The 23971-nt window shown below is 33.9% G+C and overlaps 2 protein-coding genes and 1 long non-coding RNA gene across 4 annotated transcripts; 1 reads left to right on the top strand and 2 right to left on the bottom strand.

The window, feature by feature from the left end:
• On the top strand, nucleotides 1-5545 carry LOC133801788 (uncharacterized). 2 transcript variants are annotated; one of them, XR_009876976.1, is made up of 5 exons: nucleotides 1-313; nucleotides 1242-1311; nucleotides 2090-2269; nucleotides 3180-3231; nucleotides 5391-5545. It is a non-coding gene; the product is annotated as an uncharacterized LOC133801788 (long non-coding RNA). The 2 variants fall into 2 exon arrangements; XR_009876977.1 differs by lacking the exon at nucleotides 1242-1311 and having other exon boundaries at nucleotides 8-313.
• An 829-nt stretch (nucleotides 5546-6374) lies between these two features.
• Nucleotides 6375-8307, bottom strand: LOC133800917 (flowering time control protein FCA-like). The gene is made up of 4 exons (XM_062239027.1): nucleotides 7975-8307; nucleotides 7552-7716; nucleotides 7270-7467; nucleotides 6375-6487 (listed from the first exon to the last, which is right to left on the bottom strand). Exons 1-4 carry the CDS (start codon nucleotides 8032-8034, stop codon nucleotides 6479-6481), a joined length of 432 nt encoding a protein of 143 aa, XP_062095011.1. The 5' UTR covers nucleotides 8035-8307; the 3' UTR covers nucleotides 6375-6478.
• A 2885-nt stretch (nucleotides 8308-11192) lies between these two features.
• LOC133801790 (calcium-dependent protein kinase 1-like) lies at nucleotides 11193-11720 on the bottom strand (the record flags this gene model as incomplete). The annotated part of the gene is made up of 2 exons (XM_062240037.1): nucleotides 11193-11495; nucleotides 11612-11720. Coding segments are annotated over 2 exons (312 nt in total), but the record flags the coding sequence as incomplete, so codon positions are not given.
• Between the last annotated feature and the right edge of the window lie 12251 nt (nucleotides 11721-23971).

Below are 23971 nucleotides of genomic sequence, written 5' to 3'. Positions count from 1 at the left end.
GTCTCACCCAAGATATTTTTAATTTAAATAAAAAAAATTATGTTAACTAAAATAGAATTTATATATTAGAAATCTAATCCCTAATATACCACTAATGGATTGTAGCCGCAGACCCTCACCCTCACTCTCGATCTCTCCGTCGACGCACCCCTCACCCTCGATCTCTCTGTCGCCGCACCCTCACCCTCCCTCTCGATCTCTCCGTCGCCGCCTCTACCTCAGCCAGCCGATTGTAGCCGCACCGCCACCGTCGCCGACCGAATAGCACAGGCAGAAGGGACGATTCGCACGGAGCGAAGAGCACAGGCCGAAGGTATTAATCAATAATAATTTCCATTGCCAATAATAATAATAAAAAGGAAAAAAAATCAACCTAAGTTCTTGATATCTAAGCCAAGTGGAGTTGTTCAATATTAGTAGAAATGATGAAAATGAAAGAAAAATCAAGTCTGTCAACTTTTATTTTCTCATTTCTTTCTGGATATGATGCATGCTGGTTAATTGTATTTATGTATTTACATATTTTATAAAGATCATTGAGTCATTGCCTCGTTTGTTTGAACTTCGAACCATATTATTTTAGTTTGTGCTTTCATTCTATTGTAGATTGTGTGTATCTGGGTCTGGTTTTTCTGACCAATTTGAGTGTTGTTGATTTGTCTGGATTTTTTTGTACATATGTTTTTTTTTCTGTTCATTGGGTGATATCAAATAAAAGAAAGCTCGTGATTTTATTTTATTGTTCATCGGGGTGTATCACGGGATCCGTTTATTTCATTTATTTTGTTTTTCTGATGCATTCTTTCTGCCTGACCATTCAAGTAACGAAAATAGCATTTATAATTTATTCCATTGTTTGACGAAGTTTAAATATATTTGCGTAAATTGGTAAGCAGTGAATAAATTTTGCAACTTCAGAAAGTAGACCAATGTTATTCAGATTCTATATATATATATATATTCATATAAATGGGGTGATAGTCTATAAAACCAGAGCTCACTGTGCATGCTGAGCCAATCATGGACCCTTATGGCCCTTCTATAGTTGATGAAAATTTGGAAGCTATAGTGGTCAGGTTAGTTTTGGATTAACTTCTTTTTTGGGACATTTCATTGAAATTTATACATGATGATAAGTATTATGATCTGGCCATTAAACTGGTTTTTCAAGTGGATTAGTTGAATTTTGTTTGATTAATGAGCCAGAAGAAGAAAAGTTTGACTGATTTTGGTTATGGCAGTAAGGAGACTTTACCAGGTGGAGTTTCAGTCAATAAAAAGAGAGTTGAAAAAGGGCTTTCACAACTAAAGGTTTTCACTTTGTTTCTTTCTACTCTCTTCTGATTTTGGATTATCAAACCCAGTTTTAGATATTATTCAATTATGGAAGTTTATGGAACTAATAATAAACTATATTATATAATATAATCTCTTATACTATAACAAGCTCCCCTTTCTCCTTCAAGCAAGAGATGTTGGTCTCATTCTCACTTTCGTCTTGAGTAGTCTTTTATTTTTGTCTTTGGAAAGCAATTAATGTATGTATGCTAATATATAATATATTAAAAGCTACATGTGAGGATATATAATGATAACTTCCATGTCTAATTTCAGTAGCTCTAGTAATTAATAATCTCCAAAAAGGCCCGTCGGCAACATCATTCAATTCTTGTTATGTATAATTCATCCCAATAAGGTTAATTAATTTCTCAATATATATATATATATGTTTGCATAGCATGTTATATAGCTTGGTTCTTAGCAAAAATGGCATATATATGCATGCCTCTCCCCCTTGTGGTATTGAGGGTAATCAAATACTATCGATCAGATCATCACACTCTTCTTTGTATAGATTATTGAGTGGAACATCATCTATACCACTCATTAATATTAGTTTATGTAGCTATATATAGTTAATTAATTAGGAGACTCTAGCTATATACATGATATGTTTCTTGAATTTGGTTTGTCTTGTTCATGCAGCTTCTAATTGATGGTAACTTATTATTACAGTAACATAATTGCTGGTCCCTTTTGTGTGTTTATAATTTGTTTTTGTTTGCATATTGTAATGTGGTACTGACAGCTTAAAACAATGGCCATGAGTACTTATCCCCAAAAAAATCAGAGCTCTATCTCGCTGTTCTCCTGACTCCGCTACTCTCTCCATTTCGCTGTCATCTCTTGGTTTTCCGAGGTACTCTTGCTCGTCTTTGGTGTGCGTGGCGTCGTCTCCGGTGGTGGCTGTTCTCTCTTCTTGTTAAAGGTTTGGCTGTTCTTGGACTTAGTGTTACAAATAGCATTTATTTATACTATGTACATTTTCTTTTGTTGATTTGTTTATACTATCTAATATTTTACAAATTTTTAGTAACGTACTTTATTAGAATATATAAAGCTGCTAATGTTTCCATTTGCACAAGTGTGGAGGTTGTGCAACTATTGAAATTGGTTTTGCAGCTTTTGAATTTCAAAGCTGGGATGGTTAGTTTTTATCTATTTAAAATAGTATAGATTTGTTAAGGATTAATATATATATGTAATCACTGTAACTTTGTGATTTGGAGAGGGCTATACAAGGGTCCCGTTATTAGAACTGGAGAATTTCTTTTTTTGATGTTCTTTACATTTCAGTCAAATTTGCTTTACTTGATAGGTGTACGAGTTTATATAAGAGTCTTGCTAGGAAGTTGCAAGGAAGAATATATATTTGAGAGTTATATATTGAGAATCCAATTAAAAGAAAGTGGAAAGGATCAATGAGAGAAGTTGACCGTTGTTTTCATTTGGTTTCAGTTTAATTTAAGAGTTTGGTCAAAGTATGTAGTTCACTAGTTGCTCCTGGGCCTTTTAAACAAAAAAATCTTAGTAGCTCCTGGACCTTTTAAACAAAATATCATATGGAGCGTTGTTATATAGGCACCAGTAGTGGTTGGTGTCTAACACCACCACATTTTGATGGGTACAATTTACTAGCAGATCATATGTATTTTATTCTAAATAAAAAAAGCTCTTAAAAGTGTTCATTAGACAAATGATAGTTGATACAAGGGTGACATGTAAAAGAATATACAAGTATGTATGCATATATTTGTTGTGTTGATTTTAACCGTTTTAAAAGAGCATGTCAACATCTGACATTTTTCTTTTTTTATAATGTTGATTAAAATGAATAGGTTAATATTTTGATTGGTCTTAAAGCATTGGATTGGTAGCTAATTGCAAGAGGTATGTTGCATTTGATTTAGTTTTAAAAAAATTTAATATTTTATAATTTTGAATGATAACTGTACTATTTTAGTGGAGTTTGGATATCTTAGATATTCATCCGTAGTGAAGTAGGTTCTGGGAATTCTGTGTGTTGCGGTGATAACGGAAGATTGAGAACTTGCATGTCTTAGTGAAGTAGGTTCTGAGAATTTTGTGTGCTGCGGTGATATATGGATGAAAACCTGTGTGTTGTTTGATTTGATTGACATGTTGGTGTTGATTGTGACAAATGTCTAGGCTAGTAAATTAGGAGATATGCTGTCCAATTTTCTATAAATTTTTTTGTACTTAGTTTTGTGTGGAAATATAAAAAAGATGACTGCCACAATGATAAATTTGTGATCTGGATATTTAACATTTGAACCCTCATATGAACTTGGTTATCAAAATAATTTTTGATCCCCTCTTATGAATGCTCAGCGTGCCCTCTTTAATCATAGAAATGAATAAAGTATATGTTGCACTTGTTTAGTTTCACAACGGGTACAGATCTAAAAGCTCACTATGTTCTTAAAAAGACAAAGATAAGCAAATAAGTTGTCCCATCAAAAATTAAAATCACACAACTGCATTAGGCCAACATAAGTGACATTTTGTGTTTACTTTCTTGAATCATCCGTGTATTTACAATGCATGGTATTTTTCCTTTTTATGGAAGATATATATATATTGTTGTTGAATTTGTATTATGGACTTATATAAACTTTATGCTGATGAATTTAACATTAAATAAAAAACTATCAATAATATTTCTTTTTTAAAATTTACATTAATATCTCAGTTGACTGGTCTTTGTAGCACCTTAATTTGACTTCCATAATAGCAGCTATTTGCCTGGCCTAATTTAGCTTTGGTCTCTAGATATGTCTCAAATAATTTTGATGTACTTTTGCCTAGTCTGTTACCAAACATTGGTCCCAAAACAATTACTTTATTTATTAAGTTGGATTTGTGTAATTAAAACAATATTCAACCATGTCAATAATAATATTGGTTAAAAGCATTTTAAAAGTAGTCCCAATATAATAGGTGAACTTTTAGGGGAGTGGTCCAGTAAATTAATTCAAAAAATTTATGTAATGGTTGGCTCAAGTAAATGTATACCAAAAAAAAAAGTATGGTCCAACTTTGCTACATCACCAGCTTTGTATAAATAATTTGGTTATTGCATTTTTATGACTATTTTATACAATAAAATAAATTAGTTGCTTCAGACAATTAAAGGATCGCCTCCTATAGAATTAGAACAACGTTAATCAAAGATTAGATTTAATAATTGGTTAACTTTTGTGAGTCACTTTTGAGTAATTGATTATATACTAATCCCTATAATATACTAATACAACATATTGAATAAAATGATGATAATTTCTATGTTTTGTTGTTTCATGAGAAATGAGAATCCAAACTTTTTAGATAACGTGACAAATTGTGTGATGTTCAACCAAATATTAATATATCATATGAAGTTTAGTACTCATCTTGTCCGTGAGCTTTGCTATTTTAATTGTCACATCAGTTTTGGTATCAATATATATATATATATTAATCAAACTTCCTCAAATATGTCTCAAGACATTTTTTATGCTTAGATTGATAAATATTTTTATTTTGGCTCACTTGTTAACATGAATATATATATATATAAATTTTCATGTTATAAAAAATATTACAGGAATGATTTGTGTGTGGTTTAGACATTTTGTGAGGTATTTTGATTGATCATGAGCAGAATAAGTTGATTGTATATTTGCTAATGTGCTATGAATGATTAGTAATTTGGTTTATTAATGTCTATGTGATTTGATAAACTAACTAGCTTGAGCACTTTTAAATTGAGACTGACAGATATGTATTCCTTAGTTTAAAGAACTAAGACTAACTACTTAAGCCATGAGAAAGTGTCGATATTCTTAGCTGTACAAGGGTCTTGTTTTTAGAACTTGAGAATTTCTTATTTTGATGTTCTTTACATTTGAGTCAAATTTGCTTTACTTGATAAGAAACATTGAGGGGAACTATGATATATGAGTGGTTGAAATGACCATGGCTATATATGCTTTGAATTTATTACCACTAATATAATTATAATTAAATTTTTGTTTTTTTTTTTTCAGTTCACCTTCGACAAGCCATATACTACTCAAGAAATTAATGAAGTTAGAGAAGAATGGGCAATGTTATTTTTACATTTGGTTAGAGCAAAATGAATGATGTTATAGCTAGCTAATTACAATACATGTTTAGAAATTTTAAATTTATTTCGTAAATTTTTTTTCCATTTTTTTAGTATTTTCTTTTCAAATTCTTTTGATACATATTCGACACTCAAATGGATATATATATTTTTAAATCAAAATTAAAATTGTAGCTGTATTTTTTTTTAAAAAAATTTACTTTTAAGGTCATGCAAAGCAAGTCCTAAAAAATTACCCGCGAGTCCTAAAAAATTACTTAAAGGCACTCAATCCGATTTTTTTGGACTAGTATTGCGAGTCCTAAAAACATTTTTTTAGGACTCGCGTTGCGAGTCCTAAAAAGTTACTTAAAGGTACTCAACTAGATTTTTTAGGACTCGCAAAGATTTTTCAGGACTCGCATTGCGAGTCCTAAAAACATTTTTTTAGGACTCGCGTTGCGAGTCCTAAAAAGTTACTTAAAGACACTCAACCAGATTTTTTAGGACTTGCATTGCGAGTCCTAAAAACTTAATTAAAGGCACTTAGCCAAATTTTTTAGGACTCGCAACAATTTTTCAGGACTCGCATTGCGAGTCCTAAAAACATTTTTTTAGGACTCGCGTTGCGAGTCCTAAAAAGTTACTTAAAGACACTCAACCAGATTTTTTAGGACTTGCATTGCGAGTCCTAAAAACATTCTTTTAGGACTCGCAAAGCGAGTCCTAAAAACAGTTTTTTAGGACTCGCGTTGAGAGTCCTAAAAAACCTTAGTTTTTAAGGCTCTCAAATAGAGGACTCGCGTCCCGCGAGTCCTAAAAAATTTTTTAGGACTCGCAAAAAACCCTTTTTGTAGTAGTGAGTCTAAGCTTAAATAAATCATATTACAACATAATTTATGCCCAATTCAGATTCCTTTATCACTAAATACAAAACAAGAAATGTATACAAAAATTAGTGAAATACATTCTTCCATTCTAAAGGCCTCAACTACAAATGTTGTCAAGAATTGCTCCAAAGAAATCATCTCAATATACCTGCACATTGTAAAAAAAAAAGTCATTTTATTATTAAGAACATAAGAGTTAATAACCATATATATATATTACCTTTATTAGTTATATTCAAAGATATCATGTAGAGTTATTAATATCCGAATATTACTTCTGTATTCCACAAATACTCTACATGGCTATCTATCTAAATGGAATTTTAACAAATTTGACCATATATTATAAACAAGGTAGCAGACATAAGTGAAAGAAAAAAAAATGAATAAACTTAAACAGTACACAAATAGCAAACATTCAAACTCAGATTTAGAGCATTGATCTCTTTCATATTTATAGAATACCAATAAAGCAACAAAAAATGACATGATAACACCAGTTATATACACATATCAAGAAAAATGCTCTGTATGTGCAGGTTCTACTTATTCAAACCCTCATTTACTTCTGGCCTAATGATTGAGATCACATCTATACAAAATAAAAAATACTAACTATATGCCTTCTCTTTGCTTCTATCCTTCCTGGCATACACATAGGTCAAGGGTGGCCTATCATATTACCAGTCCAAGTTCTAATTGAGGGTATTCAAATCAATAATTCATGTTATATGAACAAGGAAATAAAACTAACTCTTCGTGAAACCTCACAGACCAACCTTCACAAGATATGTCACATTGTCATTGCTATGCATATGAGATGGGAAAAAATATTATTTAACAGAAGTCTTTTCATGGCACCAAAGTTGCATTCATAAATCAACAGAAAAGTTACTGAAAATGGAAGATAAAGAAAACAGTAATATGCACCGGCGCAGATAGAGCAGGTTTTTCTAGTTGGAGATTTTGATGGTCAACATGAGTTTGGCAATGAATTTCTTGTGTTTGAGCAGGTTGCTGTTTAGAGAGAACCAAGGAAGAAGACTGAAGCTTGTGGGCAGCAGTTTGCTGCTGTCTCTCATTCTTTAACTGTTCCTCAAACAAACCATATTCCTTGGGCTTTTCCCACTGCAGATTAATTTTCAAGCCCTTATCCTCGTAAATTACAGATATAAGAGTGAAAAATAAACAAGGGTGAACGAAAGAACATACCAAGCTTTCACGAGTGACACAATTATAATAATACTTATGCCCATCAGGGCAGGTATGCTCACTCCAATCACATTCTGGAAGTTCAGGCATCTGAGGATTTGCAGGCACTGCAGCTCTGGGAATATTGTAAGCAACTTCCCGAGAACTGCTTCCAGTTGGTAGAGGCTGCATTAAACATTTCATTAAAATAACATAGATAAAGTTCTTAATTTAAAAAAAAATGAAGCAGAAGGAATGCAATATAATATTCTATTGAATAAACCCCTTCAGATGCTGTAAGCACTCTTCTGGCCGCATTCAATTGAACACCAAAAAAGGGACATATAGATAGAAGTTATTAAAAAATAAAAACTTCAACATATAACATGCAATACTAAAAAAACTGAAAATTAACTAGCTAAGATTATTATTGGTTCGAAATACCGGTTGTCCACTAGTCTGAGACCACTTGTGCTGCTCTAGCGTTTGTTTCAATGGTTGCATCACATGCAACTATCTTGGAAAATCACGAACTTCACCTTGAAATTGTTGAGAACTTGCTTTTCTATTATGCATCTGAGACAACTGCGGAGGTTCCTGGTTTGCCACTGAAGAATCTGCTTGTGTTTGTTTAGTTAACGAGAAATGTTGTGCCAGATGAGGTGCATTAGGCCGGTTATGCCCCACCATGGAATCACCCAGGTTGGTTGTTTTCCTGGTACGTATATCAACAAAAACAAAATTTAAATACAGTCAACAAGAAAAAAAAATGAATGGAAGTAACATGAAAAAAGTTACTTTACAACTGGTTCTTGAGAATGGGGGCCAAAGGGCATGCCACTAAACATCTTATTGTCCCTGGAGAGAAATTTGAATGGGGCACCTGGTTATCAATTATAATACCAAACAGTTACTAAAAGGATCAGTTATGAAAAAAGAGAAACGGTATGAGGAATTCCAGTTCACAAATAAGTAGAACAGAGCAAAACCTTGCTTCTCCATTCCTAACTTTCTTAGGTTCTACAAAACGTACAGCTATTGGCTTATCACAACCCTTCAGTGACACCAAAGGAAAAAGGAAAAATAAACAGAATGAATAGATAATAGATGCCTCCACATATACAATGTAAATTGCAATACATATATTCATGGAAGAAAAAAAAAATGTTACCCTCATTGTGTAAGTTCTGTTTAATCTAATACTTCGATAAACATCCGGATTTATGGCCATAAAAGGAACTAAGTCTTATTTTAAAAGAACTTGCAACTATCAGATGATAAAACAGAATTTTCCATCATCTACAAATAATAAAATCTGTCAAAATAACAATTGAAGATCCTCACCTCTTGCAGTCCCTTGGTTCAAAGTATTACCCAGAGAAAGAATTTTCTTCATAATATCTTTTAATTTGAGGGAATTCCGGACCTATTAAACAGAGCATAAAACTACCCAAGTCAAAACAGATTCTCAAAACTGCATGGAAGAATTTAAGTAGCACAGGGATCTGTCAATATAGTACAGATATCAAATTCTGCAAGAAAAAATTCATCATCAAGAGCTGCTTACCTCTTCACATGCAGAGTTCACAATGTTCAGACTCTTTTTAAATTCTGAAATCTGTAAGACGATGAGAAGAATTATACAATATAGATTGTAATAATAATAATATTTTAACCACCAATGAAAAGCATAAAAAATATCACCAAACCTGGCAGTTGAACTGAATCTTGAAAGAGAACACTCGCAATTTTGATTCCACTCTAGGAACTTTCATCAACTCCATAAAATACTGAAATATTAAAAACATAACAAAATAAAAAATGACCTTTTGGGACTATTCCGGCCATGATAGAATTCAAAAGGAATCTATATGCTCTCAAATTGACAAGTAAATAGCTAAATTTCAACTGGACAATAATGATGTACAACAGTAGTAATTCCAAGTTTCTATTACATAAATTGCTTTTCTTTTAAGTAAATAAATAGAGGGAAATTAAAAGAAATAAAGGAGTTTGTAAGAAACTAATAAAATAAATCAATAAGTTCAAAACATTTTACTGTTGTGTACTTTAATAATAGAAAGTCATTCATGGACAAGAAAAGATGAATAATGCTTCTTACCTATTCACACTTTCCCAGGCTCTCCTTGTCACCTGTGTAACCCTGATAATCATATAACAGAAACGGTCATAGCCAGCAACAGAAAGAGTAATAGAACAAGTCATAATGCTGTATTTTGAAAGTTGAATTACTGTTGCTGAAGGCTGCAATTAAGGCATGTGGCAGCAAGGTCTAGAGACTAGCTTAAACTTAAACTCTCTAGGCCATTTCTTTTTTTTTTCTTCAGAATTTTCACTTATATGTTGTCAAAGCTCAAAGGCCTCCAAACATAAGGAATATCACCACAAATAGAATATAGATTAATATGAGGAAGGCATCAAAGGATTTAAACAAAAATTGCGTCACGACTTGATTATCATAATTTCCAAGTCCAAAAACAGATATCAATGCCAATAACATGTTATGGTTACAAATTGTTTAAAGTTGATTGTTTCTCAAATCATCTCAAGAAGGGAGAATCTTAACAGTAGTTTTAATAAAACATTTTGCGATTGAAATAGCCAATTGGCTTCTTGCTAGAAATCATAGAGAGATAATTTGAAGAAAAAATTGCTCATGAAACATTACCCATGACTGGCTAAAGCATAAACAGGTTAAAAAGCAAGGCAAAAACATATATATTAGCATTGCTTCTCTATACAAAAAGCATGGGATTTCCATAAATAATGAAAGTAAGAGATCTCAATTCCCAACTAGAAAATCAAAGCAGAAATATACCAACTAGAATGAAGCAAGGAGGATTTTTTTAAAGATGTTTAGGTAGGAACACAAGTCCTTGGCAACCTAGTAAATTTCAACTTAGTATCAAGATGATAATTAAAAACAGAACAACTTACCTAGCAGATTTATAATGGAACAAACAGAACAACCAAATTGAATGGATTATAGGTACATTTGAAGAAGATACACAGTTGCCAACTTTCTTCACATAAAAGGCAAAAGGATTACTATTTAATTTAGAAACAAGATTGCAAACTGAAGTTTAAAGACTTCAATATAACAAATTCCATAGACAAGCCTATGTGCCATGCTAAAAATCTGGCCCCCGACAATGACATGACAAATTCAAATGAGTAATTCATCCCAGAAAAGAGAGCAATAAATATATATATATATTTTCTTAAAAAATCCTGATCAAAAGCAGGGTAGAGAGCAGCTTTACTATTTTTACCCAAATTTGAAGCCACCAGGGGGGTAGGGTAGGTTGGTTTGCTCCAAAAGGAAAACCTTGTTGAGTTCCATCCCTGTTATCCTGGATGTTTTGCTCCTCATCTTCTTCTTCTGCCTAATTACAGTCTGCAAAACTGAATTTAACAAAAAAAAATTACAAGCCAATCATCATTCAATAGAAAAATCAGAACAACAATTTAAATGCAGATAATTCTCTCACCCAAAACTCTTTAAGAATGAAAGAACATTCTCTTTAAAAACAAAGGAGCCAGAAAATTTCAGTGCAAACAGATGCTGTGCCTAAGAACACCATGATATAGAATTATACATAAGCAAAAAATTATGACAATTGTTGAACAAAAATGATGAGAATAATTATTTATAAAGCAGCTGAAATGAATAACAGATGCTTTTCCAAAAAGCTTTGCTCAACAATAATTGCAACCCTTTAATTTCAGTAGCAACACAGGTCAAACACAAAAATTGTAATTATGAAAGCAAACCAGTGATAAAAACTCACACAAAACATCATGTGCAGATATCCGCCTTTTGGGATCTCGAATAAGCATTTTCCTTACTAAATCTTTGGCACCTTCAGAAATACTAGGCCATGGGTCTGTTGAAAAGTCTAGGTCACCATGTAATACTTCTTCAAATATCCCTTGCTCGCTCTCTATTGAAACCAAGGGGAAAGAAAAAAGGTCACAAAATACACATACAGAGACACAAATAGAAACACAGATACTAAATACAATAATGACTAACAAGAAGCATCTTTAAAAATCTTACCTGCCCAAAATGGAGGCACTCCACTTAACAGATTGTAAAGAATCACTCCAGCACTCCAAACATCTGCTTCTGGACCATACTGCTTGCGTAAGACTTCTGGTGCAACGTAATATGGTCTACCAACCACATCACTAAATCTCTCTCCTGCAAATGGGAATTGAAAAATAAAAACAGATTTTTTATTAACTTCTCATACAAATTATGGATCAGATCTAGTTCTATGTTGTGTTAAATAAGTACAACAATGCATCATATAGCCAGAGAATAGCTTTCCATTAACAGTTGCAGTCATTTAATAACCCTTGCAAGCTGCATACAGAACAAGGAAAAAAGAAAGTGTTATTAAGGCCTTTTTAATAATGTTATGTTATGAAGACATAAAAGTAACAGAGTTTTCTGGACATTACAAGTGGGAATCCCCTTGCAAAGAACCCAAGATCCACAACAGAAACCAGTAGCACGATTATAATAGGACTAAATAAGCTATTTATGAAGAAATTTTTGCTCTTTTGGCTAGACTATACATGGATATTTTTCTTTTCATAATTTAAAAATTTTATTGTCTTATTCTTTGTGGCATTTCTAATTTCTAATTCATGTTGATTGCAACTTATAGTTTAGTCCCTTCACTTATCTTTTTTATTCTCTCTTTTCAATTTGAATATGATTCAAACCACTTGTAAAAAAATTTGACTGAAATTAATTGTATATTTATATAAATAAACTTGCTTTCCAAGTCAAGAAAGTGAAAATTATTATTGCTTTGTGTCTTTCCTATTCAATACTTTGGCCAAGTCCTGCAAAAAAATTCACTCATAATGAATAGTTGAGATAATTATCCTATGTAACCCCACCACTACATAAAGAAAAATAAATCTTGAATTGAAGAGATAAACCAAGAAATTTTCTAAGAAAAGGAAATTTATTAGCTATTTGGATTTGACAATGAGGTTTAGTTTTAGTCAACTTTCTCAAAGTAGTAGAGATAGAAATGCATACACAGCACACACACACACATACTTTCATTGTATGGATGAAAATTCATTGAACCAATTCTCTTTTGAATTTATATCTCTCACTTGATTTCTTATGTTTTTATTCTCTTTCCAATATCTATTATCTTTTCTCTCTCTTATTCTTTTTCTATTTTTCTTGCTAACTTCTATTTGCACCAATAACTTTATTCTTAACAATGTATCTCTGTTTAGTTTAGAATAGTTCCCCCCCTCTTCTCTAGTTGACAGAGCACATGAATATATTTGAAAACAAAAAAATATTTTTGTTTTCCTATACAGGTGTATTATTTGTTCCATTGAACCAAGAGTCATGCTACTGAACAAAAAAAAAGTACCTATTCTAATTATGATCATAATTACCATTATTTTCAATAATTTTGGGGTTGTAATTCAGAAGAATGAAATTAGCACATGAAAGTATGGCTTAATAAAAAATTGACTACATTTTAGGTATCCTATTCCTGAAGCTGTCACTGTCTTATGGACATGCTCTGTCTAATGACATGCCTCTTCCCTAAAATTGTTGTCCCTCAAAAATCCAACTTTTGAACAAGGTCAAATGAAACTAGGACAATATTTTTTATATCTCTCTATTGAAGTTGTCTGAGATGTCATGACAAACTCTTCTTCCTGTTCCTAAAAGTTTAACCATGCCTAAAATTATGTTAGAGCAGACAACCTCAACATCCTTAGCTCTTACATTATAGGGATAATGTTAGGCAGTCAACTTAGTCTACGATTTCATCAATTTGTCCCTGTGGTACATTCTCTAACAAGTATTTGGTCTCGAGTTTCTATCAATGTGCGGTCTGTAAGATTTTGAACTCATCTTCACTAACATAAGAGGGTCTTATTCGCAATTCTGGTACCGGGATCTACAAACAAAATCCTCTTAAGTAAAAGGAGGCGACTTCAAACCATAGGGACATCACCTTGCTAGAAATCCAAGGCCAAAGATTGTGTGGGAAAAGTCCAGCATGCAGAACTATTTCTCATGAAACCTTAGGGTACTGCATTTTCATTTTCTGTAATATTACTTCTAAGAAATATCATTCCCATCAAACAACAAATCATAAGTTTGGATAGTTTTTTGCTACGTCAATTAATAATCTTTATGTTATTATGAAGTAACATTTTTTTTCTTTATTTTTCAAAACTAAAATACCAAATACACAAGGCTGAGTTTCATTTACATCATTCATTCTATTTCACACATAGCACTATGACATAACTAACTTATTCAAAAAAATTAACACATCGTCTATTTAACCACAAAGCCTAAGACTGATGAGCAAAATACCCTCTCCAATTCTAGTAAAACCAAACAGTGTATCACTAGGCAGAAAGTTTATCCAAGTAATCTACCTCCAACCCGGCAACTTTCGACTCCATGCGAATGCCTGAACCAGTCAATCTCATTTCACAAAAATGAGAAACAGAGCAATGAATTACCCAAACTGCAAAGAGAAATCTAAAAAATAAAATGCAAGAGATTTTTAATATCTAGGGGAAACACAAACCAATTCGAGAGTCAATTTTGGGGCTTTCGGAAATGAAAAAAGAAAACAAAACTACATACCAATAATAATAGCTCATTCATGAAAGAGAAAAACCCTCTCAAAATCGATTACTCTTTGGGTTCTTTCAAGCCTCTGAATAAATGGAGAAATGAGAAAGAAGAAGAGAGAGAAGAAAGGGAGCTAGAGAGAGAGCAGGGGAAAGAAATTGGTGATGGTGACGAGAAGATTACCTGATTTCAAACCAAAGCCTCCAGGGAAGATCGTGCCTCCTAGCCTCAGAAGGGACTGGTCGATTCTAATGGTGGGTATTGCGTAAATGGAAGATTCGATGCAGGGAGAGGCACAGATGGGTGCGAAGAAGAAAACGAGGGAGTTATAGGCGGGCTAGGAAATGGGAGAGTCAAAGAAGTCGATGAGGCGAAGCCCCAGAGATTAAGCCGAAGAGAAGTCGCCTCTCTGCCGCCGCCGACAAACCAGGACTCCTATATCTCCTTCGAATGTGGTCTCATTTTTCTTTGAATGAAATGGGATGTCTTTCGTGAAGGGGAGTGAGAGACCGAGAGAGATAGGTCTCAGAGAAAAAGTATGTAGAGAAAATGAAATAAAATGATAAATAAATATTTTATATAATTGGCGAAAAAATAAATGAAAAGTAAACATATATGGCGCCTAAAATTTTACTGAGCACGCCTTATAATTTTAACACAGGTAGGGTAACACTTTTTAATTTGTGTTATACTTTAATGTTGTAGTAGTCCTAGTTTGTTGTAGTGAATTAAGTTACACTAATAACATGCATGCATATTTACACTGTACGTAAATATGTCTGCTCATGTCATATCATGTGTAACATTATTATTCATTACTACTAGCACTATATATATGATTGACATTATTTCATAAATATGTAGGCGTCAATCGACAGTACATAGAACACATATTACAATCAAACACATGCTCCGAAACCTACATCTCCAACACATTTACATCCAGATTGGCAAGGTGACCAAGGCGCGCAAAATTTACCAATGCATTGATTCTTTTCTTTCAATAATATATCTGAAAGAGATGGTTCGATAACGAAAGTGACCTGTGCCTGTCCAGGATGATCTGAGGAGTAAAGTTGAATATTATTCAGAGCTCGCCCACCTGCAAAACTAGTAGATGGAAGAAACACAAGAGCTATAACTATAGCATAGCTCATCATCATCACCGCACTAGTATTCTTAGTACTCTTCTCCATTTTCATCATATAATATGTCACTACAAAAAACAGGGCCTATACCGAGAACAAATGTCCTCGGTATAGCCTCTACCGAGACAATGTCGTCGGTATAAAGTTATCGGTACAGCCGCGTCAGTAAAACAAAACTTATACCGACGACATTAAAAATGTTCTCGGTATAAGGTTTACCGAGGATAATGTCCTCGGTAGAAAGTGACAAATGTCCTCGGTACAACAAACCCCAATTTGTCATTGTACTGGTATATACCGACATCTTGGTGGTATATACCGAGGACAATGTCCTTGGTATAGACTTGTCCCCAATTTTTTTTTTATATTTGTTATTCCCTTATTTATTTATTTTGAATTAAATATAAAAGAATAGAATAAAATTAAAACACTTATATTAAAGATATAAATAAAAACATAAGAGTATATTCGCTGAATCAAAATAAAGACTTGTCTTAAACATGATAATGTAATAGTCAATTGTAATAAAATTCATACATAAGTCCTACTGAATCGGTGCTCCAACATCGGGATCATCGGGTGGTGGTGGGGCAGATTGAGATCCCGGGGTGATACAATGAGTCCGGACATGCTCCTCTAACTGTCGAAGACGCTCTCTCATCTCAGACAACTCTTCATCTCTAGTTTGTGAAGGACGAAAATCAAATGGAGTTCGGTCCCTTATGTTAAGGATACGTCCATATCCTTTCTGGTGGCCCCGTCATTTTCCGAAGACATTTTGTACCAAAGATATGTCTTCATCTTCAGGCGCACTCGAAACTGGTGTGGAATTCTCAGTATCAGTTTCCAGTGTCTGTTGTGTGTCGCGGTATGCACGCAATTCCTCCTGTGATACAATGTATAATGTAATTAAAGTTTTGAAACAATTAAAAATTTGAAAAATGTTTAAAAAAACTTAACGTACCCAAGTATTTTTGGCTGTCTCTGTCACCCACCCTGTGCCTGATTTATGGTGAGTATCCATCCAGCTATCTGGGATGGACTCAAGTTGCCCAGTCTCTAAATTGCGCTGTCACGTACATATATTTTTATAAAATTAATAATTAAACGTAAATAAGAAAAATAAACTAAAAAATAATTAATTAACTAACATTTTTATAGCGTAAGGCTGGGATTGACTGAGAACCTCCATAGCTAAGCTCTTTCAGTTTCCTTCTATTTTCCTTGTTGACCACAGAACGTTTCTACAAAAAGTTATCGTTTGTAATATATTTAATTAAGATAGTTAAGTTTAGCAAGAAATTAATACTGTAATTTCTGGGCGTAGAAAAAAATCAATTGCTTTTTGCCACTGCGTATCCGTGCAACCACCATAACGATTTTGTGGCCCATTAATCGTTAAATGCTCTTTAATATCATACTTCCAGTCAGAATACTTTTTAGCACACGAAGTATCAATGCCTCTCAAGATCCCAGGCATATGCCCTTCTCCATATCTAGCACGCCCAATATCAAACAAATCATCCTAATTTACAAACATTTATTAGTAAATATCATATATAACATAAAATGAGAATTAACATAAAAATACATAAACTACTTACTTCCAAATGTGCAAGTATTCTTTCTTTCGAGGCATTTGGTACTTTTGACCATTGAGGACAGTCCGGATCTGTGTACTGTCGAACAAGTAATCCGAGCTCTCTTGAGAAATTTGAGCTGTACTCTCCGATCTCTTTATATGTTCTCCCCCGCACATCCCACTCGAGAGGGAGAGGACGCCCCAACGGTTCCCTCTTTTCCCGCGTGTTCAATCCTTTATGGCGTCCATGTTTACTTGGAGGCGCTATTGTATGCAAATTCAATATTTTAAAATTAATATGGATTAATTGTTAAATTTTAAGGAGTATATCAATGTGTAAAGTATTACCTCGTTCACAATCAGTTGGGATATCTGACGGTCCACGTGGAGGATCGCATCCTCCACCATCACCCCCGTGAGATTGAGCAATAACATCAGCCATATCTGTCAAATTATTCGATATTAAAATTACATTTATCAGTTAAAAATGACAATATAAAATTATTTATTGTTAAAAATAATTACTTCAACATATTATAAAATTACCACTTAATTATCACTATAATAATCTTCACTATCATCATCGGTTTCTATGTGTTCATCTTCCTCTTCATCATCTTCATATTCAACCTCCTCCTCCTCCTCCTCCACTTCCTCTTCCTCCTCCTCTTCTTCTTCCATTTCCTCCTCCCTCTCCTCCTCAATTGCAACATTATCTATCTCAACAAATTGTAATGGAGCCCCCGTACGTTCAAAGCTGATTTGTGGAAACGGTCCAAGATCAACGAATAATTGGAAATTAGAGGAACTAGTGTCGTGCATAACATCTACTTCTACATCCTCCGCTTGTTCTTCAACTAGTGGGATGTCCCACACATTTCTGTGATGCACTTCTTGGACGACTTTCCAATGAGATTTATTTTTAAGGTCTTCAATGTAGAAAACTTGGTTAGCTTGAGTTGCTAAGATAAATTTATCATCTTTGAAGGCCTCCGAACTGGTTTTGATACTCGTTATGTTTTGCTCAAACTTTAATCCTGAAGACCGATTAGTGTCAAACCATTTGCACTTAAATAATACAATAGAACAACCAGAAAGATAAGACATCACTAAAACATCTTCCAACTGGCCGTAATAAGTACTATTTTCGACACCCGCTACAGAGACTCCACTATTTTGAGTTTTGCGATTCTTGTCCCTGTCATAACACAAAAATCTTACTCCATTTACAACACACCCAGGGTACGATGCAACACAAGTTGAAGAACCGTTTGCTAAAGAGATTAATTCTTCATCTACTTCCAAGGATCCTGTTTGTCGAAGATGATAAATCTTATTATAAAACCAATTAGGAAATTCCTCTCTATGTAATTGGTCTAGGTTTTCAACACCTCTAGTCTGTAGAATTTCCCTATGCTCTCTGCAAAAAACAAAAACAACTAATTTAAGAGCTACTAATAAGTGTTATAATAAACATGCAATGAAATGATGAACTACTTTAATTACTTACCGAAGATATGGCAAGATCTCATTGCAGTTGTTTAGAATATACCAATCTGCTATTTTCTTCACTTCAACTTCCAAAATTATCAATGATTTCTTACCAATTGGACGGCCCTGAGATCGAAAGACCGACATCTTTTTAAGTGATGGACCAATATCTACATTTCGGTCTGGACGATTGAACTTTGTCTCAACACTTTTCAAGTACATGGAGCAAAATGTTAATGCCTCATCAACCACATATCCTTCTGCTATTGACCCCTCTGGACGTGCTTTGTTACAGACATAATTCTTCAATTTTTTCATATACCTTTCAAAAGGATACATCCACCTCATGTGAACCGGTCCTCCAAGTATTGCTTCTTCCGGTAAATGTATTAGTAGATGGACCATGATATCGAAAAAAGCAGGTGGGAAAATATTCTCTAACTTGCAAACAATCTCAACAATTGAAGTTTGGACTTTTTCTAAATCTGAGACTTTTAGAGTTCTCGCACAAATGAGCTTGAAGAAAGTGCATAACTCAATAATAGTTGTACTCATTGATTTCTCTAGGAATGCATGCACACCAACTGGCAAAAGGCATTGCATAATGATGTGACAATCATGCGATTTCAAACCAGTTATCTTATTGTCATTATCAATCACATTTTTCCTTAGGTTAGATCCAAAACCATCTGGAAACTTCACTGATTTAAGAAATCGACAAAACTTTTGGCGATCTTCAACAGTGAAAGTGAATTTGGCTGCAGGCTTTTGTATCCGACCATTCAACTTCCTCAGCTGTAACTCTGGTCTCATCTTCATATTCTCCAAGTCTACTCTGGCACTAACTGTGTCTTTGGTCTTATTCTCCAGCCCAACTATTGTGCCTACTAAACTGTCACACACATTTTTCTCAACATGCATAACATCTAGATTGTGTCGCAACATTATGTTGGCCCAATATGGGAGCTCAAAAAATATACTTTTTTTCCGCCAACCAACTTGCTCTTTTGTACGCTTTCTTTTTTGGCCGCCATAACTGACATGCTTACCAGGAAGAGAATCAGGTATAAAACTCATTTGTGTGAACATTTCTTGCATGGTTAATGGCTTTGGTGGTAATCTTTTTTAAACGACACCATATGTCTTCTTGTCCCTTCTAATGGCATGTTTGATTGGTAAAAAATGTCTATGACCATAAAAAGCAACCTTCTTTTGTAAACGAATAGATGGTGTTGCCACATTGCAAGTAGAGCAAGCATGATAACCTTGAGCAGTCCATCCAGAAAGGCTACTCCTTGCTGGGTAATCGTTTATAGTCCACATCAAAGCTACCCGAAGAGTGAAGAAACTGCCATCGACTGCATCTCGAGTCTGTACACCAATCACCCATAATTCTTTTAACTCATCAATCAATGGTCTTAAGAAAACATCAAAATCTTTTCCTAGCGAATGAGGTCCCGGAATTAATAAACTCAACATGAAATTAGTTTCTCTCATGCACAACCATGGTGGCAAGTTATATGTCGTCAACACTACCGGCCACATACTATAAGACAGACTCATATTACCAAAGGGATTGAATCCATCTGCAGCCAATCCAAGCCGCACATTCCTGGGTTCCATTGCAAATGTTGGATTATTTCGGTCAAAGTCCTTCCAAGCTTTCCCATCAGCAGGATGACGCAATACACCATCTTCTTTTATACGTTGCTCGTGATGCCATCTCATATGTTGAGCAATGTGCCTCGATGCATATTTTCGCATTAACCTAGGGGTTAAAGGAAAATAACGCATCACTTTATGAGGCACTTTCTTTCCCTTGGTGTTCTTGTCCACCCATTGATCCTCTCCACAAACAGGACATTTTCTTTTTCCAGCATGTTCTTTCCAAAACAGTGCGCAATCATGCTTGCAGACATGGATTGACTCGTAGCCCAATCCAAGTTTCCGCAACAACCTTTTCGCTGCATAGTGCGATTTTGGAAGCTTATTTGGGGCTGGAAATGCATCATGTAACAACTCCAGCATTCCATCAAATATTTTGTTGGGAATTTTTCCCAACACTTTGAAATGCATTAACTTCACTAGGAAATTCAATGAAGTGTAATTTTGACACCCGGGGAATAATGGAGCCTCGATCTCAGCAAACAAATCGTTATAATGTTGCCCACTCCTGTAGTCTGTTGTAGGTATCTCTTGACCGCGCTCATTCTCCGCTTGTTCGTCATTGTCATTTTGCATAAGATCAGTGAGAACATCCATCATTTCATCTTCTTCATTTTGATCTATCCGAGCTCTCATTGGTATTATTTCATCCTCTCCATGCCAATGCCAATTGGTATATTTCCGTAGAAAACCATTTACAAAAAGATGATTTTCTAATACATCAATCGTCTGAAATTCAACGTTGACACACCTCCTACACGGACATTTCACCAATCCCCTTGAGTCAACGCACTGCCGGGCTCTCTGGAGAAAATCCATCACATCAGCCTCATACTCATCGGATAATCGATCTGTCAAATTAATCCAACTCTTGTCGATCGACATTGTATGAATGTAGCACTGCACGGAACACTAATCATCAAACTTACAATCAATTTGTGTGTGTCCTAATTCAGAGAGAGGCAAATGTAAGAGTCTTCAATGACTCACCCTCTCTAAACGGGTCTAAGGCTTCTTGTGATGAACACTAAAAAATATAATATTATCACTAGGTGATAATAACACTATTATATCTTTGGTAATAATTTCTTATTACCAAAGAAAAAAGCAAATATAATTAAATATGTTTTTTTAATGTCTTATGCTTTTTGAAGTTAATTATGTTGTTTTATGATATCTAACTATAATATATTTCAGTGTAAATATTATTAAAATTATTTAAATTTGACATATAAATTTAGTATTTATTAAATTACATATTTTACTTATCCTTTATTGAATAGTTTGATTAATTTAAACAAAATTTCTAAAATTTGTTTAAAATTTATTTAACTACTTTAGGATTAATTTTTATTTTTATTAAAATTTAGTTGCATAATGTTAATGTTAATTTTTTTTAATCTTAATTTTAAAATATATTATTTATATAAAAAAAAAATTATTTAAAAATTGAAAAAAAAATTAAAAAAAATACAGAAAAATTAAAAACAACTAACAAATATAATTAAAAACATATTTTTTTTAATTTTAATTTTAATAATGATTAAAACTAACAAATATTAAATTTAATTTTTTTAATTTTAATTTTAATTTTAATAATGGTTTTTTAATAATATATTTGTTCATTTTATTTAATCAGAACTAACACATATTATTTTTTTACATATTAATTTAGTATTTATTAAATTACATATTTTACTTATGCTTTATTGAATAGTTTGATTAATTTAAACAAAATTTCTAAAATTTGTTTAAAATTTATTTAACTACTTTAGGATTAATTTTTATTTTTATTAAAATTTAGTTGCATAATGTTACTGTTACTTTATTTTAATCTTAATTTTAAAATATATTATTTATATAAAAAAAATAAATTATTCAAAAATTGAAAAAAAAAATAAAAAAAAATACAGAAAAATTAAAAACAACTAACAAATATTATTAAAAACATATTTTTTTAATTTTAATTTTAATAATGATTAAAACTAACAAATATTAAATTTAATTTTTTTAATTTTAATTTTAATTTTAATAATGGTTTTCTAATAATATATTTGTTAATTTTATTTAATCAGAACTAACACATATTATTTTTTTACATATTAATTTAGTATTTATTAAATTACATATTTTACTTATGCTTTATTGAATAGTTTGATTAATTTAAACAAAATTTCTAAGATTTGTTTAAAATTTATTTATTTACTTTAGGATTTAATTATTACTTAAATTATTTAATTAATGTTTATTTTTATTAAAATTTGTTATACCCAGATTTCGAGCTATAGTAAATATGACCTCGAAAGCTGAGTTCGCAATAAATGGTCTCGTGAGGGTTAGGGCATGCTCTAGGATTGTAAATCGAGCCTGCAAAGTACGATACATGACCTCGAGTATCGTGACGTCGAAATGATCTCGATCTCGAAAGGTAGCTCTGAGAGCACCCTCATCTTCAGGAACAACTTCGGAGCAGGGGTCTTGAGCTCGACGTACTATCTCGAAAGCCACGTTAGCTCGGGAGATGTCACTGGCTCGGGCAATGATGGGAAACATGGGAGGCAAGAGCCTTAGAGATACGCGATCGCCGCTTTGAATATCAACAAGTATTATAAACATGAGATGTGATCCTCATTTATTAATGTAAATCCCGAAGAATCGTGGGATATTATTTGGTCAGTTATGCGTTTCCTGGTCTTCAGGGGACGTTTCCTTTTATATCTGATTATAGGCATTTAAAGCCATTTATTTTATTCACAAAAGAGTAACTACCCAAAATATGTGGGATAGTATTCTGCATCCTTCTCTATAAATAGAGAAGCCATGCACCATTGTAAAAGACCGAAATTCTGATCCTTGAGAGAAAACTCTGGAGAATTCATGCTAAAGAATTTTTCAGAGATAATCTTGAGATTAATAACAGAGACTCGTGGACTAGGCAGATTTAACTGCTGAACCACGTAAAAAATCGTGTGTTTGATTTGTTTGTTTCGTTTGGCCATTGTCATTCATTGTTTTTGTGCTCTTCTTTTATCTGTTGACGAAAAACGGCGTCAACAGTTCGGTGCTTTCATTGAGAGCCTCAAACATTCATCCCTAAGAGATTCATGGCTACAAACAATCAGAACACCCCTGACGAAAGCTACCCAAGGCGTCCTGGAAAACAACCAATGGAGAACCCGGAGTCTGGGGAGAGAAGTGGGTCATCCGATTCCCGGGGACCACCGCCTCCACCGAGGGATGAGGATATGTACTACAATCCTGAACGATACGTTCCTATTGTAGAACTGGAAAACCGGCAGTTGAAACAGCTGTTGGCAGAAGCCAACAAACGGAATGAGGAGTTGACTAGGATGGCCGCGGAGGCGCAGGTGGCTCAGCCCCCTCCTTCGCGCGAAAACCAAGTCCCTCCTCCAAGGGACGTGCATGTTCCTCCACGGAGGCCCCGTGGACGACCACGAAAAGATGCTGCCACGAGGAGGCCGACTCAACCTCCGGCACCAGCAGAGCCATCTGCTCCTCCTAGGCCCCAGAGGAGTATCCGAGCTCGGGTCCTGCCTAATCCACCTGTGGAAGCGCCTGCAGGAACTAAGAATAACCGAGCTCCTACCGAGGCTCGGACTCATGTTCCTGGTAGCGCACCGAACGCGACTGACCCATCATGGGCAAATTTTGGACCCTCTAGGCCGAGGCAAGGGAGGTAGCCACCGTCGCCTATACGGTTCCCTCCATCTCCCATAAGATATCCTTCACCTCCCTGCAGAAACGCTCAACCTGTTCAGAATCAGGATCAAGGGCGTACGGGGGATAGACAAGGACACAAGGAGACTTTCCAGGAGCGGAGAGGCGCACAATCTGAGAGAAGTCAGACGTCCCGATCTCGCACTGCAAAGA

Source organism: Humulus lupulus, chromosome 9 (genome assembly GCF_963169125.1).
Source record: "Humulus lupulus chromosome 9, drHumLupu1.1, whole genome shotgun sequence".
In the NCBI taxonomy this organism is placed as follows: domain Eukaryota; kingdom Viridiplantae; phylum Streptophyta; class Magnoliopsida; order Rosales; family Cannabaceae; genus Humulus; species Humulus lupulus.
Note: the sequence above shows the minus strand (reverse complement) of the source record. Positions and strands in the feature narration are given on the sequence as shown.